Source organism: Vanellus vanellus (genome assembly GCF_965231255.1).
Source record: "Vanellus vanellus genome assembly, chromosome: 4".
In the NCBI taxonomy this organism is placed as follows: Eukaryota; Metazoa; Chordata; class Aves; order Charadriiformes; family Charadriidae; genus Vanellus; species Vanellus vanellus.
The window spans coordinates 17,915,741-17,935,911 of record NC_138909.1 but is presented as its reverse complement, the minus strand read 5'-3'; the positions used below and the strand labels follow the sequence as shown (position 1 = coordinate 17,935,911).

General features: G+C 44.3%; 1 protein-coding gene across 1 annotated transcript in view; it reads left to right on the top strand.

Moving 5' to 3' along the window:
• CDS1 (CDP-diacylglycerol synthase 1) overlaps nt 1-2,198 on the top strand; it is a gene marked incomplete at both ends in the record, with an annotated part of 31,867 nt that extends 29,669 nt beyond the window's left edge. Inside the window, 3 exons of the mRNA XM_082482458.1 lie at nt 89-192; nt 1,336-1,460; nt 2,131-2,198. Coding sequence (XP_082338584.1) covers nt 89-192; nt 1,336-1,460; nt 2,131-2,198 — 297 coding nt within the window. The remainder of the gene's footprint in view (nt 1-88; nt 193-1,335; nt 1,461-2,130) is intronic.
• Nucleotides 2,199-20,171: the final 17,973 nt, after the last annotated feature.

Below are 20,171 nucleotides of genomic sequence, written 5' to 3'. Positions count from 1 at the left end.
CTGGCACATGATACATCGTTAGTGTGTTTCATGGGAATCACTGACCGTGCTTATTTCTTCTTTTTCCCCTGTCCTTCACACCCAAAAGGATTTCGCAGACACAATCCCTGGGCATGGTGGGATAATGGATCGCTTTGATTGTCAGTACTTGATGGCCACTTTTGTTCATGTCTATATCACCAGTTTCATAAGGTATGGACTTTTTACAATATTAAATACTTAAGCTTGGATAGGAGCTGTACCATAGTTACTTCATATGAGTTGTGTTCTGCACTGTCAGCGTAGTGGAGATTGCAGGTTTCTAAATTTCTAAACATATGGATTTGTGTCAGGTTCAAGCTATGCCTTAATGTTTCTGTGACTGCTGTTAAAGGTAACCTGTGTATCCTAAGTACCAGACAGTTTTGTGTAGCAGCCTCTTCAAAGTTTTACTTGAGTTTACTGATTACAGAGAGGTATGAGGATGGGGTTTTGAGCAGGAGGGTTGCTGCAATATCTGCTTTCCCTGTGTGGTTTCTGAAGAGCCTGTAGGCTGTGAGACTGCAGTTCTTCCTGTGAGTTTTGGTATTTCTCAGTCACTTGACTTGGGATTTTCTGTTTAAGATGAAAACACTATGGTTAAAGAGAGGAGACAACATCTTAAAAATACTGCTCATCTTCCCTGAACCATACCAGCTTTACAGAAGAAATCATGGGAATGACAATTCTCTTACAGTCAGTCATTTTAGTTCCTGGGGCAGGAGGGATCAAGGGGCTGTAGGTGTCCAAACTGATACATGCTTTTAGTTTTGTAAATGGATATGGCTAAATAATTATTAGATACCTAATCAGCAGCAGATTCATTGCCTTGTATTCGATCCATCTTAGAAGTAGACTGTAAATAAGTGACTACCTAAAAAAGAGTCTGTTATTTAGAAAAGCTTGGTTTAATTTGTGGTTTTCTTTACCAATTTGGACAACTTTCCATTCAATAGTACGCATCTTATCTGGCAACAGATACTAAACTAAAAAAGATTTGTTGATGAAAAACATTGACTACAGTAATTAAGGATGAATCAGTGAATCTTATTTGTCATAAGCCTTCTTAATATCCCCATTTGACAGGAAATACAAGAAACGCTTTTTAGTATCTGTTCAGATTGAGCTAAGGAGAATGCTTTGCCAGTACTGCTTGCCCATACATCCTGAGGAGGTAGACTGGGAGAAATCCATAACTTGGTGTCCCCAAAAAAGGGATAGCATTGTTTGTGCAGCAAGAGGAAAATGGAAAGCTGTCGAAAAGTTTCTTTAGAGCTGCTGCTCACAAAAAAAAAAAAATTCTTTTTTCATTGACAGGGGTCCAAATCCCAGCAAATTACTGAAACAGCTGTTGATACTTCAGCCTGAGCAACAACTAAGCGTGTATAAAACCCTGAAATCTCACCTTGTTGAAAAAGGGATCCTGCAGCCATCTCTGAGAGGTAGTTTGTAAAAATGGAGGACTAGAAGAAACCTCCATTTACAAGAAGCCTGTGGAAAAGCATTGCAAATGTGCTCATAGATAACTAACGGAAGAGTAGTCTGTGGTCTGGAAGAGGTGAATGTTTCCTTAAATGAATGTGAATGCTATGACTTCCTATTTGGACACAGAAGACCTCTTACTCCTAAAATAATTAAAATGCTTGCAAAATAACAGTACACATGCTGTATATTTTAGTTCCTGAAGTGGATGGCAGCAGTCTTCCTTCAGCACCCAGCCTGACAGGCTTTGTATTTAATTAAAAAAAAAATAAATTCACTGTTAGTTTTTAATGAGTTATTTAATATTGTAAATCTTAGCAATATGTTTTTGGTCTCCAGTGGCTACTGAAGCAATAAACAGGTGAGGCAGGTGGTCACTTTTATGTAGCCCACTGCTGAAATTACAATTGGCCAGAAAATACTTGTTAGCCCAGTCAGAGAGGTACTTACAGCCTGCTGTATCAGACTACCTGTATTTACTAAATCACTATGAAGGTTAAACTTAGCTCTGTTTTTAATTAAACATCTTTCTTATGAAACTTTCATGCTTTCAAGAGAAAAGTACCTTTACTGAAGTATAGCTGGGCTGTTTGGGCTGTGGAGCTGCTATTTTTTTGGTTAACATTACAGATTATAAACAAGCATCTACATCCAAGAGTAGAGATTACCTGAGAAAATGGGATTCTCCAACCCAGTAAACAGATTGGGGAGAATCTGGAGTTTAAGCCCTTGCTTTCCACGGCAGTGTCTGAAAACAGTAATTCAAGCCTTATTCCTTGTGCCTCTTAACTACTGTGTAGAATGGGGGTATTTCCTTCTTTTTAAAAGCACTTTGAGGTCCCGAGTAAAAAGTGAAGTTTAAGTGCTGTGTTATTATTGTGTTACTCAGTGAAGGCAGCAACTTTTATCTCATGAATGTGCACAGTGCAAGCCAGGATGCACGGTTCTTCTGCTGTGTGTTATTTCTTAAGAAGATCCTCAAGCAAGCTTGGATAATTATGTAGGTGTTTGAATGGAGAATTTTTGTAGAAAGCAGCTATTCTGTAGACTTAATGGGGCATATGAGGAAAGCTGATGCTCTGTAATTCTCAGTCCTAGCTGTTTTCTACGTGTCGTGTCTTGATGCAAATAAAAATATAAACTTTTTTTGAAATGACATAAATGGCTCCTGTACAAACAGAAAGCACAAATGCCAATTTTGTTTGGTATACTGTGACTTGATACAATTTAATTTTTCCGACTAATTGTAAATAAGTTTCTCCTGCGGTGAACATACCGGTGCCACATAAGTGTGTGTATGTATATAGAGAGAAAATATTAAAAGGTATATGTGTATATATATATATAAAAGGTGAAAATTTCAAATGGTTGGTGCTACTTGAGGATAAAACCATGGAGAAAATCACTAGGGTGGGTGATAAGCTTTATCTGTGAAATTCAGACTGCTTTTTGTTGAACACCACCCAGCTGAGACCACCGTGCACTCTGTTTTGCACTTAGGCCATGGTAGCATGTGTACAACCCATGGATGGATGGAAGGAAAAGCACCCCTGTACATGGCTATGAAACAAAATCCGGGTCTAAAGTAATTCCTGTTGATGTCAGGTGTTTGACAGAATTAAATTATGTCTGACCTGGAGACTGCAGTGCTGTATTGAAGGAACACTCCAAGAGGTGAAAAATGTCCCCAGCTGCTTGTCCGTCAGTGGCCACGTGACTTGGCTTATTAATTGGAGGGCACTGAATTTCAGCCCTTCCACTGGAAGGGCAGCATAGCCTGAGGTCAAAAGGTAGCACAGCCACCAAGTGGGACATGTGGGAAGGTGCTTTAAAAAGAAGGGAAGGGAAAATGAGAGGGTGACCAAAGTAGCATACCTGGAAAACTAACTTTTAGATGAGGCTTTGGTTATGTATGGGACTTTGGTAGATGCTTATGAAAAAACACAGCCCTACTGGAGCTGGTGTATCTTTATCCTGGGTATTTTAAAAGAAATAAATTAAAAATTATATATATATAATATATATAGAAAGGTAATTGTTACTTCAGAAACTTGAACTTTTTAGTGTAATTTTATAGCACGTATAATAAGGAAGTTAAAATATATTTTAGCATTTAATACAACAGAGCATTTGAAATTAATTGCTATCTATTTGCACAATAGAAACTTCAACAGTGAGATTCTGCTGTTCAATGTTAAAATGAAGAAGGGATCACTTGCGAACTCACTCATCAATTTTCTGGATAGAGTAATAGCTTAGGCTTAGGCTTGGTGTAAATAAAGCTCAGCAGGACCTGTCACTGTGAAGTGACAACTACGCTTGCTTTCTATGAAGTGCATTTACCCCACTTGTTACTTCTGTTAGTTCAAGCGTTGCAACATGATCAACAGGAAAGTTTAACTTTTTACACCGGTGATTCTTTTCACTTGCACTTTTGTTCCAAGTTGCGATAATTACCCCTTGAGCAAAAAAAAATGTATATTATGTAAATATTGTAAATGGCATAAGCATATAATGTCCTGGTCTGTTTTAGTTTGACTGTTTCAATTTTTTGTTGAAGCAGGCATTGTGGAAAAAAAAAATAAATAAAACTGGGACAGAAATCCTCCTGTCTTTTATTTCCTATAGCGTGCAGAGTGGGTGGAGATTTCTTAACAAGAAATATTTTATATTATTCCTTAAAGTTGTGTTCTTAATAGCAAAGCCTGCTATTAATTTTCTACCTTTTGCCTCTCAGGACTTCAGGCCATCCTTAACTTGCTGCAAGCAACTTGTACGATGTCCCTCCTCTCCAAAGACAGGCAAACTTGTCATCTTTTCCAAAAGGTGCTCACTTCAACGTCGTGTGCTTTCCCCCTCTGAGGGGATGATGCACAGCGCGCAACACAGCGTGGGTACTGCAGTTATCCAGAGCTGACAGAATGAAAAAGTGACGCTTTCATTGCCCTCTGCAATTACTTCCCTCCAGTAGGAAATACTGCTGCTCGCGTCCTCTTCAGCACACCAGTGAGAGGCTGGAAGAGGCTGCCACAGGCATACAAAGCTCCCTCCCCTGGTTCTCCCCCTTGTTCACAACCAGTAAGAGACGTCACTCACTTGGGCTAGACCAAACAAGCAAAAGTGCTGCAGTGAGTGTGGTTCTTGCTTAACGGGGGAGCTCCATTCATAGGGGCACTTTCTGGGGCAGCCAGGTGGGACTTGCTCTGGTGTTTGGGCCCTTGGCTGTGTCACAAGGATGGCCCTGCTGCCCCCGGCCACCACTGGTCGTGCTTCCACTCCAGGTATCTGCAAAGAAATGGCAGAGAGGGGAGAGTGTGGCAACGCCAAGACTAAAGCTCCTGCTTGGGGAAGACTCAGTGACTCTTCTTCCCACCCCACTACATGACAGGGTGACAGAGCACTGGAACAGGCTGCCCAGGGAGGTTGTGGAGTCTCCTTCTCTGGAGACATTCAAAACTCGCCTGGACGCCTTCCTGTGCAACCTCATCTAGGTGTTCCTGCTCTGACAGGGGGATTGGACTAGATGATCTTTTGAGGTCCCTTCCAATCCCTAGCATACTGTGATACACTGTGATACTGTGATACATTCTGCCTCTAGAAATATGAGTAATCTTTCCGTTTTCTTGGTGTCGTGGGTTGTGAAATCTTCTTGTTTTGGAACCTGACTTCCGGTTTGTTATTCCTGGCGCTGCTGGCACAGGCTTGTCGGTATTCACTATGTGTGGGGATGATGGCGCAGCAGGTAATGTAAGTGTCACCCATAAACATAGACTCATAGAAGATTTAGGGTGGAAAAGACCCATGAGATCATCAGCTGTTAACCTAACACTATCATGTCCACCACTAACGTACCGGGGAATACTACAGACACTATGATTTGTTCATTGTGTACATATTGCACCCTGATGTCCCAATACTGATGCTTGTTCTGCGAATTACAGGGATGCGTTTTGATCACTAAAGGACCACGTGAGAAAGACTGGTATTATTAGGATTTCACTAGCACAGACATATCCTTTGCAAGTTAAGTGTGAAAAGGCAACGTATTCTCATAGGGAAATCGAGGTGTGAAAGTTCAGCCCCGTTTAATGGCCAACCGTTCACTCGCACTTGCCTAAGTCGAGTTTGCTTCCTGCTGCTCCCGTGCGAAGCGCCCAGGCCAGCTGCCCCCGGCTCAGCACGCACTCATTTTGAGCTAATCCCACGCGCAGCTTTCAGAGCAAAGGGGTAGCTTTTCACTTCTGCTGTGAGGACCCTGCTCTTTGATCACAGGGAATTAAATACTTGTGCTATCTGGCAAGAATCACGCACGCCCCTAAAGAAAACATAGCAAGAGTTCTAATTGCCAAATAGTGGCTTATATTAACTACTTAACTGTGGCTAATCATTGGGGATTGTATGTACTTGAAGGGTGTGCGTACCTCTGCGTACTTTGACCTTGTTTCTGGTGTGACACACTATCATACCCTCCAAATGGAGGCTATCCCGAGGCAGTGAGAAGCAAGCTCTGCCAGACTCTCTCCTATGCCATGTCCAGCTGCACCAAAACAAGTTTCTGACTTCAAATTCAAATGGAAGCTCTGTAAAACTACAGGCCTCATCCTTTCTTCCTGCAGCAACTAAGGTGCCGTCAAGCCTCTGGACAGTCGACTCACATTGGTTTTGAAGGAGAAAATCAACGTGAAAACCAACATGTCTGCACTTAATCTAATGGTGCCTAATTGCATACAACCTTTTCTTTGTACAGTGTCCTTCAGGCTAATTTTCAACCCCTGCGCAGCCGACGCTAGCGATGCTTTGCGGTATCTTCATCTACCACGTTGCAATCCACCTGAAGGACGCCTGAGCCCAGCAGACAGCCTCTTGCCTGCTGCCTGGTTTTCTCAGACACCTACCCCAGAATATTTAAGGGCTGGCAGGGGAGGCCCGAGCCCTCTCGCTGTCTGCCTTGCAGAAGCCTTGTGTCAGCGTGGGTCTGGCTGTGAGCTGCCCGCCTGTGCTGGGCCACTGGAGAAGTCAGGGTTTTCACATACTGGAGGAGAAAAAAGTGTTTCTTGTGAACGCAGACAGAGAGACCCACTCTAAGAGACACACAAGCAGAAGGTGGAGCAGGGGATCTGCTGTTCCAGAGCATGTCCTTGCCAGGACTGGGGTGAAACCCTGAACACTGAGTGCATGGATGGCAACACAAGGCAACCAGTGGGCAGACCCTGTCCCATTGTGCCTTCTGGCCCTCTGTATGAGGCAACGTGCTGTGGTGGGGAGGAAAGGTTGAGCCCCGCGACATAGGGAGGATCCTGGGCAGCGCAGAGGATACATGAGAGAGGATGGCTTGGGCTGAGTGGACATGAACCAGGGTTTTCATGCTGCATGGCTGTGCAGCGAGTCTCTGTTGAGGAGATGGCTTCTCCCAACTGACAGCAAATCTCCAGGACTTCTTGCCAAAGGATCTTCTGGAAAAATAATATTTACATGGGTTTAAGGCAAGTCTGGACAGCACTGAGGTTTGTTAAACAGATAACACTGGTATGTGGCCCAGGATGAGCTGAAAATTACAGGAGGCCAGAATAATATTTGGAGTATCCCAAATACCTGCTCTGGCCTTATGCTTTTGTTGCCATCTGCTTATGGTCAGTGTTGGACACAGGACAGTTAGGTGAACCTTTGGTCAGACCAAGTACAACCCTTTTTATCGTTGACCTCCCTTTTTAAGCTCAGTTTGTAAGACTCAAACATCCCTCATAGAGTCTGGCTAAATAACAAGTGTGTGTTACCTGCAAATAGCCTCACTTAATGGACCTAACTGTACAGGTTTGCGGCCAGTTCTCCCTCTGCAATACATGGACATCACTCCCACTGAACTTGTTTTTTCCCTTTTTTTAAACAAAGCAGACTGCATAGTCCAAAGGAGACTCTACTTTTTCCACAAGCATTTCACCTAGTAACTATGCAGAGCAGCAGGACCTAAGTCATGCCTGGGCTCGGTGTGCTCCTGCTGGCAGGACCAGGCATGCCACCAGAGGTCCCATGCTGTTTGCCGTATCCCATCCTGGGACCCCTGCCTGGGCACCACCACTGGGCTTGCAGCTCTTGCTCCGGCCTGGGAAGGCAGGAGGTTTTAATGGAGAAAAAGCCTTGCGGACGGGCACAAGTAACAAGTGATAGGACAAGAAATGGCCTCAAGTTGTGCTAGGGGAGGTTTAGATTGGATATTAGTAGAAATTTCTTCACTGAAAGGATTATCAAGCATTGGAAGATGCTGTCCAAGGAAGTGGTTGAGTCACCATCCCTGGAGATATTTAAAAGACCTGTAAATGTGGCACTCAGGGAAATGGTTTGGTGGTGGACTTGGCAGTGTTTGGTTTGTGGTTGGACTCAATGATCTTAGAGGTCTTTTCACAGAATCACAGAATCATAGAATGGTCGGGGTTGGAAGGGACCTCTGAAGATCATCTAGTCCAACCTCCCTGACAGAGCAGGATCACCTACAGCAGGTTGCACAGGATGGCATCCAGACGGGTTTTGAATGTCTCCAGAATCGGAGACTTCACCACCCCTCTGGGCAGCCTGTTCCAGTGCTCTGCCACCCTCAAAGTAAAGAAGTTCCTCCTCGTGTTTAGATGGAACTTCCTATGTTCAAGTTTGTGCCCATTACCTCTTGTCCTATCACTGGGCACCACTGAAAAAAGATTGGCCCCATCCTCCTGGTGCCCTCCCGTTAAGTATTTATAAGCATTGATAAGATCCCCCCTCAGTCTTCTCCAGACTAAAAAGACCCAAGTCCCTCAGCCTTTCCTCATAAGAGAGATGTTCCAATCCCCTGATCATCTTTGTAGCCCTTCGCTGTACCCTCTCCAGCAGTTCCCTGTCCTTCTTGAACTGGGGAGCCCAGAACTGGACACAGTACTCCGGATGCGGCCTCACCAGGGCAGAGTAGAGGGGGAGGATAACCTCCTAAATGATTCCAACCTAAATTATTCTGTGATTCTATGATTAGATAGGACAAGACTGCTGACTCAACTAAAATAGCAATGTGGTCACTGTTTGGAAAAAGAACTGGCAAGCCTGGACCACGAGAGGAGTTTCGGTGAGAGACACTGCAGCAGGAGGGCCAGCACTGTGAGGGGGAGCCCTGCCGGGTACAGTAAAACCAAAGCCTTTGCCGTGCTTGCACCAGGGCTTCGGTGGACAGCTTCTCAAATGACTGCTTGCGTTCACACAGAGGGGTGTTTATGAAATCTGTAATTCCAAATGCTTGAGCTCTTCAGGAAAAGGACGTATTTGACTTCATGGGGATTCGATGCAGAGGCTGCTAATTTCAGGAACCAAAGCTCTTCTACTAATATCCCCAATGATTTTACAAGGCACAAATTAGTATCTCTGCAGGTAACACCTGCAATGACTTACAAATGCGGTACTACACCCTGCCATGCTTCCAAACACCCATTTCTTTCCCTCCTCCTCCTCCTCCACGCCCTTCCTTCAGCCTCCACCTTCAGACTCCTGGCAAATGGACACACCTGGAATGACCAGCTCTGCAGAGACACCTGCTGCAGAGCACTGGCCCCTTGCAGGGAGCACATCCCTGCAAAGCCAGCAGCATCCTCATCACGGTATGACAAAACTCATGTTTCTGGTAGGTGAAGTCATCACAGACAAGACAATTTTTATTGCACTGAAGCCTCCTGAGGTTTCAGTAGCCAAAAATCAATCAGCTGGTGAACATCAGGGAACACCGGGGAGAATACACCAGGTGTGAGCCAGCTCCGCAGAACACTGCGGCTTCCAGGCAGACGCAGGGTCCTCCTCTGCCAGGGGATGTGGAAACACTGAGGGCTGGGACGGCACGACCAAGGATGGCCTTGAGAGAGATGCTGCAGCCTCCTGCTGCGCAATGCTGAAGAGAGCTACAGCCCTTTAGCTGAGGAAATCTTAGATTATGATTGGCCCGATGGAAAAAAAAAAAAACACCCTCATATAACCAGCTTAAAAATAGAGAAGCTGTCACTGTCTGGAGAGTTGTGGCATCTGTTATCCCAGCCAGTCTCCTATTAATACCAACAGGAGCAAGGACCACATGGTCAGCTAGCTGACCACGCAGCTCAATTGCAGAGCATGGGAACAAGTACTCTAGCTGATGCTCAGATCTGCCCATTGCAAAGTGTGCCCTGAGTAACTTGTGGGTTTGTTTTACTCTGCATTTTCTTACTCATTTATTACCTTGAGTTAAGAGTTAAGATTGACCCAGTTTGCAACAGCCTGTCCTGCTACCATTTTTTTTTTCTGGGTGTGGGCTTCAGGAAAAACCCAAGGCAACAAGGTGCGCTGTTAAAACAGGCGGTGTTCTGAAAACCCTAATTCAGTAGTGCAGAGTAATCCACTAAAAGCTAGTCAGCAGTTTCTAGCGTTATGATCCGCTTCCGTGATCTGAAAAGAGGTGACGCTGACAGTCTGTGCATTAGCAGGTATTCTTAGACTGACATTTCTATCGCTACTGCAATGTCTCTTCCTCACACTCTTCTCTTGCACACCGTGTGTGGGAGCCACTGACTGCCAGCCCCACGACCCACAGCCAGTTTTTGCTGTCAGTACTATGGATGTTGACCTTGAAAAACTTGCTCCTTGCATAGTTGCCTTTCGACTCTGAGACCTGAACAGAACAAGGTTTCACCCAGATTTTTTTCCCATTACATTTTGGTAGTTGCCCACGAGGTTTCTGCCTTGCTTAAGCAAAGGAAGAGGTGCAAAAAGACTGGTGAAAGGCGATGTGCTGACAGGAATTGCCCACTGTCCTCCAGACATGCAAGCCTGGGGTGTAAACCTTGCTGTAAGTCCTGCAGTACATGCAGCGTACTGCACTTTTTTGTGCAGACATGTGCAATATCCTTTTCCTGCTTCTCATGTCATGTCTTCACACAACTGTATCCCGGGTATGAGCTGCGGTGAGTGTAGGGTCACCTGCAAGACTGGATGGGAAAACCAAACTAGAATGGTATGGCCGTGGCACAGGGAGGGGGAAGTGGGAGGTGGGGGTTATTAAGGGGAGATGTCTAGTTTGGTTTTCCATAAGGAAAATACTTGTAAGTTTTTAATAGTTTTAAGCCCTTTGGAGGGTCCGGTTTGTGCCTTCGTTAAATGTGGGAGGCGTTGCTCCTCATCAGCAAACCTGCTCTGAGTGCTACGGCTGCTGTGTACGTGAGGTGAGTCGTCCATAAACTCTCTAGCAGTACATAGCTTTACTAAGTAGCTGCTTATAATAATTAAATTTTTGTGAGGTGGTTTTCTAAATTGAATTTTAAGAAATAGTTGCTTTCTGGACAGAGGACACCCATGTGGAGTTGAATAAATACCCAATTTCCTTCACAAAAGACAAAGGTCCTGGCATTGGATGGTCTCCACCTGAGGCCTGTTTGCTGTTGGTTAGGTGACCACTTGGTTTTACTTCATTGATGTGAGCAGCAAAAAGGACCTGGGCTGTGCTCTAAAAGAGGACCTTCCCAATCACCTGTGTTTGACTGGGAGAGGAGGTGCTAACACATCAGTCTTTCGGGGCTTGTTTCAGGAACTCCAACCAATAGCTTTTCAAAACACTGAGTATGGTGGCATTTGAATCTAGCTAAAACTCAGGTTGAAGACAAGTCTTTTACTGTACTTCCAAGAGTGTCTTTAACCCTCTCTCATCAGAAGAAATGCTTTATAAAACTTGTGCCTGGCTCAATTACATGCTATTATTTTTTCTTCCCAGACCTGATGTGTAACAGCTGCAAACTTCAACAAAATGAGCCGCGTGTCATTTTTTTTTTGTTAACATTCGAAGTCTTGAAGCCAGATGTCTGAGCAGCAGGAGAGGGAAAAACGAATTCCATTTCCTGGCAGGGATATAAGCCTTTGTGTCACGGGATCTTCTCTGCTCCTTTGAGCCATAATTTTTACAGTTTCCCTGAGTGCTTTTCTCAGAACAAACAGGAAAACCTGGAAACTGAAGAATGGCTATCACATGGAGGAAACCACAGCAGACAAAAAGGGCTGACCAAGTCTGGTGGCTTCAGCAGATATGCAAACCACCTGGGCTAGAGAGTCCACGCCCAAGCAAGTGAGCCCTGCAGAAGTTTGGCATCTCCACCCAAGTTGCTTCCCTGGTGCTCCTTTTCCCAGGAGACCAGCCTTTCCTGGGAGAGTGGGCTCTCCTTGGCAAGCACAGGAAGGGACAGCCATGGCACAGGTCACAGGCAGAAAGGACAGCTTCTACTGGGTAAAGCTGTGTCTCAGCAGACTCCCAGTTTCACCAGGGGTATGTCGCTTTGGAGCTAGAAGGCTGGATGCCCAAATATATCTGAGGACTTCAGGATAATCTTGGGATCAGGTAATTTTTTGAAATGTTTGTAAGAATTAGGTGTTTCAGAATGGGGGACTAGCGAAGCCAGCTGGAGAAGACTTTCTTTGCATCCTCCAGACCCTTAAATTTCTGACCAGAATACAGTATCTTTTGCTGCTGTGATTTATAGTGAAGTACCTGCTGCTGAAGAGAGAGAACAAATTCTTCTCCCTTGAGAGCGAAGCAAGGACCGTTGTTCCCCCTGCACCCAGGAGGCAGGCAGGAGTGCAGCCATCACCCCTCCATGTCTGCTCCAGCATACAGCAGTGGAAGAATAGTTGCCCAGCTCAGGGCCCCGTCTCCTTGCTGTCTTTGAGGGCACCTCTGTGCTATGTCAGGAATGAGACCCTCTTTATCTCCCATGGTGGCTGTTTGTAGCAGAAATCTTTGATGCAGAGGTTGTCTGCGAAGGAAAAAGCGTGTTCAGTTATCTTAAAGGTCAAGGCGTTCACCTCCAAAGCTGCAGGTCTCCGTCACAGCTCCTAGTGCTGGTTTTGTGTTGGGAAGGAAACACGTCTTCCTGCTCCCTTCTGGAAAAATTTGACATTGGCAGATGCTGCATGCCAAGCACCTCCAGAGGAGAGGACATGGAAGGCCATGTATGCAGGCTTGGTGTGTTCAGGATGAGTGTGGATCTGCAGGCTAATCCTCAGGTTGAAAGAGACCCATGTTTTGAGTAGACCCAGAAGCAGAAGGTGGTGAACCTGGGGAGCTTTAGTTTGAAAGTGCATAGGCATTTACATTTTCAAAAACCTTTAGGGTTAGTTAACAACCGAGCAGGAATCCTGCAGAGCACAAATCCAGATTTGGGTATTTAAATCCCCCATAACCTTTCCATTTGTCTGAGAAAAAGTAACTTAACGTGCATTTCAAGGATATGGCTTCTCAAACATGCAGCAAAGGCTGCTAACTCAAGCTTTCATATTAACTGGAATAGACTCAATCAAAACGCACCACGTTGAATGGAAAGCCTTCAGTTTACCTTGATGGACTTTCTCCTAAGGGCTTTTATACCCAGACACTTGAGCAAAGTGACCAAATTGCCCCCATGCAATCAGTAATACTTCAAGGCTAAATACATTTAGTAAATACAAAGGAAAAAGTTTAGGTTTTCAACTTGGGTCCAAAGCAATCTGATGCCCTGTTATTACATAGCTTTTCCCATGCTTGAATGACCCTTCTCTCTCCAGCAAAGACACGTTTTCAAACTAGTCCCAAGGTAGCCAATTTCAGCTGAAAACAAAACCTAGGGAGGCCACTCAGCAAAGTGAATGGAGGTGAGGGGAAGCTTTTCTTTCAGCTCGCAGCATCCCCACCTCTTCTAATGCCAGATGTACTTTCAAAAGCAGAATGTAAGTTTGACCTTAGCCTGCTCTGTTGTAAACTGACAAATTATAGTCATTGTGCAACTGAAATAACTTCACATTGCAAAAATACATGTTTACAAACACTTCCTATCTAAAGAGACACAGAAGGCATAGCTATGATAGAAGCCCTGAGACTGGCATTCATAGAAGCTCTTAAGGCCAAGAATGTCACTGAGCGAGGACACAAGCCTCCACTGTGCTAACCCTTAAACCAAAAGATCTTTGCTAATCTAATAAGTCACTGTAAGACTTGGTAGATAACCCTGCTTCTGCTAGGATGACATTGAAAAGAGTGCTAGTCTGTAGGTGTTGGTGTATTTGATCCCATTTCAAACCAAGGACAACATCCTCTGAAGCTTTGGGTAGAAAACAGCACAGTATTTGTCTTCTATGTTCTTCTAAATAATTTGTCAGCATCAAGGTTATGATATTTCTCTCATCTGGTATGCAGCAAACGCAATACCACTGCTTTTGAACAGAAGCTGTAAGAAAAAGAATAGCTTGTAGACTTCTGCTCATGAGCTTTTTTTTCTGCAAAGACCCGCATACAGCAGGACAACAGAACGGGCTGTCTGCTGCAGGTGGCATCATGTCTAGCCACCAGATCGCAATCTATAAGTCTGTAGGAGAAAGCTTTAAATGTTTATTTATTTATTTATTTACTTATGTACAGTCTGTAGAAACTCACATACCACAAAAGTTCAGAAGAGAGCATTTGTCAGAATCAGACAAGGTCCCTTTGTGTACTTCATGGTTGCTATTTAATTTGTGCGGAGATTTGGCATGTCTTTAACACGTGGATGATTTATTCACAGTAGCTCAATAACACTAACTTCAGACAAATTTTTCTGGTTCATGGTTGTTTGATTTGGTTTTGTGGCTGGAGCATCTGTATACTCCCAGTATGTGGAAAAGGTCCCAATTGCCTGATAATTTGAATGCTCCTAGGCTAAAAACTTTGAAAAGTTCCTTGTAAAACAGATTTAATTGACAGCAATTTTGTCCAGTTTCTTGCACTCCTTCCTTCCCTTTTTGAAGGGGTCATTTAAAAACAAACACAAAGGAACGTTGCCCAAGAAATGCAGGGTTTTTTCTTAATTGCCACACTTGGAAGGCATCTGTCTTTAACTGTGCTGTAGCGAGACTCTATGCTTGAAAGCTTCCACAGGCGAGCGTTTATGCTCAGTTATATAGTTGTGATGCCTACGTATGACTACTCACTGGAGACTCAGTCTGCACTTATGTCCATCAAGGCAGTGAGGAAAACCAGCTGCCCCCCTTTGCAACTGCCTTTAAGTTTGCTGCTGTTACATTAGTAAGAAGTGATTGCAAACCACCAACATTGTGGTGATCACAGTTCATGTGTTTTCTAGATTTAAAAGCTTGAGGACTTGCAGTGATTTGTAAGTTCTGTGCAATGAGCCATGAGTAAAAGCATAAGGAAGGCTGCAGTGATTTTTGTTTTCATGCCATGGCCCAACAAAGGAAGGTATTTAGAAGATGAGGACTTTGAAACCTTCCCTGGAAGAATTTTAAGAGGTAGGAAGCCAAGCAATGTAACTTATCAATGATTTTTTTTTTTTTTTAATGATGTAGTCCTTCAGTGTTAAAATTTAAGGCAGGCAAAGTTCACCACAAGGGTGCAATGATAAGGTAGGCTTCACTGTAAGTGGCAGAAAGCTTTGATTTGCTGCTCTTGTTCTAAGGGGTCAGATGATGATCTTTACATCAGTACACCAAAGGAAATAATTTAAACATAATTAACTTGAGCTAACACTGAAACTCTTGGGAACGTGATGGTGTTCAATGCAAGGGGCGTTTTAACTTGCTCTCTATCAGGGATGGGATATTAATGTTTGAATTAAAACAAGTCTTAATTAAACTTGACCTAAGTGAGAATACAGTTGGATTAATAATCATAGAATCATAGATTCATAGAATGGTTTAGGTTGGAAAGGACCTTGAAGATCATCGATTTCCACCCCCCCTGTCATAGGCAGGGACACCTCTCACTAGACCAGGCTGCCCAAGGCCACATCCAACCTGGCCTTAAACACCTCCAGCAATGGGGCCTCAACAACCTCTCTGGGCAACCTGCTCCAGTGCCTTACCACCCTTAAAGTGAACAAGTTCTTCCTAATGTTCAATCTGAACCTGCCCTCTTCCAGTTTAAAGCCATTCCCCCTCATCCTATTGCTACGTGCCCTAGTAAAAAGCCCTTCCCCAGCTCTCCTGTAAGCCCCCTTTAGGTACTGGAAGGCCCCTAAGATCTCCCTGGAGCCTTCTCTTCTCCAGGCTAAACAGCCCCAACTCTTTCAGCCTCTCCTCATAGGAGAGGTGCTCCAGCCCTCGGATCATCCTCGTGGCTCTCCTCTGGACATGCTCCAGCAGGTCCATGTCCTTCTTATGCTGGGGACTCCAGAGCTGGATGCAGTACTCCAGGTGGGGTCTCACAAGAGTGGAGTAAAGGGGGAGAATCACCTCCTTTGACCTGCTGGCCACACTTTTGATGCAGCCCAGGATACGGTTGGCCTTCTGGGCTGTGATTGCACATTGCTGGCTCATGTTGAGCTTCTCGTCAATCAGCACCCCCAGGTCCTTCTCCTCAGGGCTGCTCTCCAGCCATTCCCCGCCGAGCCTGTATTTGTGCTTGGGATTGCCCTGAACCAGATGTAAGACCTTGCACTTGGCCTTGTTGAACTGCATGAGGTTGGCTTGGGCCCACCTCTCCCGCCTGTCCAGGTCCCTCTGGATGGCATCCCTCCCCTCCAGCATGTCTGCCTCGCCAAACAGCTTGGTATCATCAGCAAACTTGCTGAGGGTGCACTCGACCCCACTGTTCATGTCACAGACAAAGACGTTGAACAGCACACGTCCCAGTACTGACCCCTGAGGAACGCCACTTGTCACTGCTCTCCACTTGGACATCAAGCCATTGACTGCAACTCTTTGAGTGCGACCGTCCAGCCAGTTCTTTATCCACCGAGTGGTCCATTTGTCTCTTCAATATAGAGACAAGGATATTGTGTGGGACAGTGTCAAACACTTTGCACAAATCCAATTAGATAACATCAGTTGGTCTTTCCTTGTCCACTGCCACTGTAACCCCTTCGTAGAAGGCCACCAAATTTGTCAGGCATGACTTGCCCTTGGTGAAGCCATGCTGGCTGTCACCAATCACCTCCTTGTTTTCTACATTTGCTCAGACTGTAGTTCTAGTATACTGTTGGAGTGGAGAGGGACTAAACTATTTTTTTACTGAGGATTAATATAGCAACTTATTTTTACAAATGCTATGCATATTCTTTGCTTATGCCTTGTTGTCACATTCTTGTTTTGATAATTGTTTTTTGAGAAAATGCATTATAAATCAAGCTTATTGGCATTGAGCTTTATTCTCTATCGAACAATTAGTAAATGGGTTATTTTATACTTGTATGCCTTTTCAGATAGGCTGTAAAGATAGCTGTCTGTTGGGGTTTTTAAAATTATTTTTCTTTAAAAACAAACACACAAAACACTAAAGCAAAAATCTCTACACCAAGACTTCTGAGAGACAAGTTAAGGAGAAACTTAGAAATGAAGTGCATTCACACGGATACTGAGAGACTGACAGCTGAATGCAGTATCTTGAAAAACAGTACTTTTGGCTGGGACTACCAAATTAGAATATATTTTGGTAGTTCAAATGAAACCTATCTCCTTTTGTCTGACTGAAGGACCAAACTAGATGCTATACGTCCCCCCAATGTCATTAGATTATGGCCCTTCGTTCCACAAAACCCAGGATTGGTTTGGGTTTTTTTGAACGCTGCCTGATTTTTCAAGTACAAGAGTTTGGGGAGTTTGGTTGCGTAGCTGCCTCCAGAAGAAGCTACTTGCAGCTTCAGAGCAGATACTGATTCCCTCTCCTCCATGTGGTCAGCTCCCCCTTTGCAAACTGCCACCTGCAGCTCCAGTGCCGGATCCGCCTGTTCAGTTGTGAAACACAGACTTTGCCAGGCATCTCCTCTGCAAGGCTTTGTAAAAAGAATTCCTCAAAGCAGAGGAAGTAGCTCAAAAATGGCTTTATCTTTTTTTTTTTTTCTTTTTTAGGGTATTAGGTACTGGAGGCACTACTCAGGTTCCATCCACCCTGAGGGCAGCCCACAGCACAGAGGGTGGCCTTACAGAGTGCACCCACCTGGTGGTCCCACAGAGCCATGAGCACCTGATCCAACACCCACAGAAACTGAACTGTAAATCTTAAATTAGCTGTATTCACAGGCCAAAACCCCAAACCTGAAAGATGATACTTCCCCAGAATTAGCTATTTAAAACACCAAGTAAATTTCTAACTTATGACCCATCTAGGTGCAACAACTTGAAAATAAAGTAATCCATCCACCTTTGTCGTATTAGCGTGCAAATGTCTCCTACAATTTGGGGCAGACCATCTTTCCGAATTGGCCACTTCTGCTTCTAATCTGCTCATTGAGCCAAAAAAATAGCCTTTTGTGTATTTTGGGAAGAAGTAGGTGAGGGTTCTTCTACATGGACTGAGATGACCCAAAATGAAAGCAGTTGTACAAAATAGCCAACTTGGCTATTTCGCTGATGTACGTACTTGACTGTTTCCCTGATGTACGCTGCTCACATGCACCAGTGTGCTGCGTCTGGCCCTGGGAAGGAGCTCACAGCATTTCCTGACTGAAGCTGGCTAGCCCAGTTAGACCTATTCAGGCACACAAATCATACTCTTCAGGCCATCTCCATTTTTTTCTCAACTTATAAAACACTCCCTTCCTTAAAAAGCTCTGTGCCCTTCCCTGCACCTAGCTCTTTCAAGCAGTTCTCTTCCCTTGCTGCCTACCTCCAAAAAATCCCCTCTGCAGCCTGTTAGACACAATTCCTCTTGCTCCAAATCACTGCTCAGGTACAGAAAAAAACATAAGCTCGAGTGTATGTGCAGGGCACTCCCACCCCTATAGCACCTGTAGGAGGACAATTAGGGAAAGTCTCTCCACGTGTGGTGTGTGTGATTGCCTGTTGCTGCCAGTGGGCAGGGCAGACTCAGCTCTGAAAATCCTGGTAGAGTACCAGGAAAGGCTGGATTTGCCAAATGGACTGGCAAAAGGCAGAAAAGCAGGGTGTGACTGTAAATCAGAAACCAAGCAGCTTTGTGCGATTAAAGCAAGATGAGTCTGGCCTGAGTTTAGCCTTCTGGCTGGTGGTGAGAAGGTGCTGAGATGCTGCCTAGGCTGAACGTGGTGTTTTGGTGTGCTGGGTGCACAACGTGGCCATGTTGGCATCGCCCTGGAAACAGTGAGAAAACCCAGTTCTGGAGACTGCTAGTGGCAATAGGCATCTGGAAACCATGTGAAAGCTGCAGATGGTAGAAATGTGGTACGTGGGAAGCATGTGAATTGCTCAGTAAGCCTCTAGGAATGGTGATGGAAACTCCTACATGGTAGAGATCTTTCTTGGGTGTCTCAGGAAGGAGTTTATCATCATAGTGCAAGCTAGAGCTTACACTCATGCAAAAAATATCAACGTTATTTCTGGAAAGGGAGACTGAGTCACCTTTCATTTTTAGGTAAATCTGATGAGAAGTTTGTGTGACAGAGAAACAGGAATGGAATGGCATTTGTAGGTCACGTAATACAATCCCCTACAGCAGGTACAACTATACCATCAAGACCTGTTGACAAAGCAATCTCACATTGAGTTTAGAAGCTATGTTACTACTGGAAAATTGTCACAGAAATGTAATTCCTTTCTCAGAGTATTATGAGGTATATGAGCCAACATAATTTGAGTGTTTTGTTTTGTCTTGTTTTCCCCCAGTCTCTACACAGTCATGGAGGAAAAGAAAAATCCTGTAACTTAAAATTATATTGATTTTTTCTCCCAATTAATATTTCCTGTTTAAGGTTGCATCATTTCTAAAGATTAAAGTCCTCAAAATCAATCCAATACTACCAGTCTACCACAAATTTCGTTCTTAGTATGAATTGTGCTGTGAACTCAGGTTGTTCTATGCTTTAGTCCTGGTATTTGTTTAAATTTGCTTCATTTTTCCTTTGCACTAGTTGTTCTAGTAAAATCTGGAGCAAAGACCACTTCCATGGGAGTCTTATCCTCAAACCTGTAATAGGTATGTTTGAGAATCAGCTTTGATTCCCAGGGGAGGGGAATGAGAAGATAAGCATCTGTAACTGGCGAGTGTGTATCACAGTGGCTGAAGTCCAGCACATTTTCTCCTGCAGTTCTTACCTCTGACTGAGGGTGAGTCATTTTGGTAATAATTTAATAGTGTCACAAATAATAGAAAAGGCTAGATCAAAGACCTCCTTATGAGTGATAACTGAGGCTTTGGGTAGCCAAAAGATTGGCATGTCTTGAAGATGCTGGAGAATGGAATTACTGCAGCAACTGTTTCTGCAAGCATTACCTCTTAGACTTTGACAAGAAGAGCTAAGCAGGGCAGTCCTCTTCGAAAAAGGTGGCTTGTGGCTTTCCTTCAAAGGGGGATGAAAAGTCTCCTTGCGTAATCTCTCATCAGGTGACATGGAGAAGGAACAGCTGAAGTGTTGTCTGTACAGGTCCATCACTGTAACATTTAGAAGCAATTGAATATGACGTTCATTATTTTCCTTATAGATATCACTCCTTTACCTTGATTTAACTCCTGTAGCATCTGCTGGAAAGTGTAACATTTTAGACACACGTAGTGACCAGTATTAAACAGCTAAGAGAGGTTTTTCAAGCTCTGTTGGCCGCTTCCAAGTTCCCAGAATGGAGTTTTGCAGGAACTGCCCTCACTTTGCTCAGTTGTGATAGTCAGCATTTTCTCCTGCTGATGACAAGAGTATATCCCTGTGCCTTTCTGGTCAGTGCCTGAAAGCGAAAACAGAATCAGTTGCAACGTTTGTGGTTTATCTCTTCAG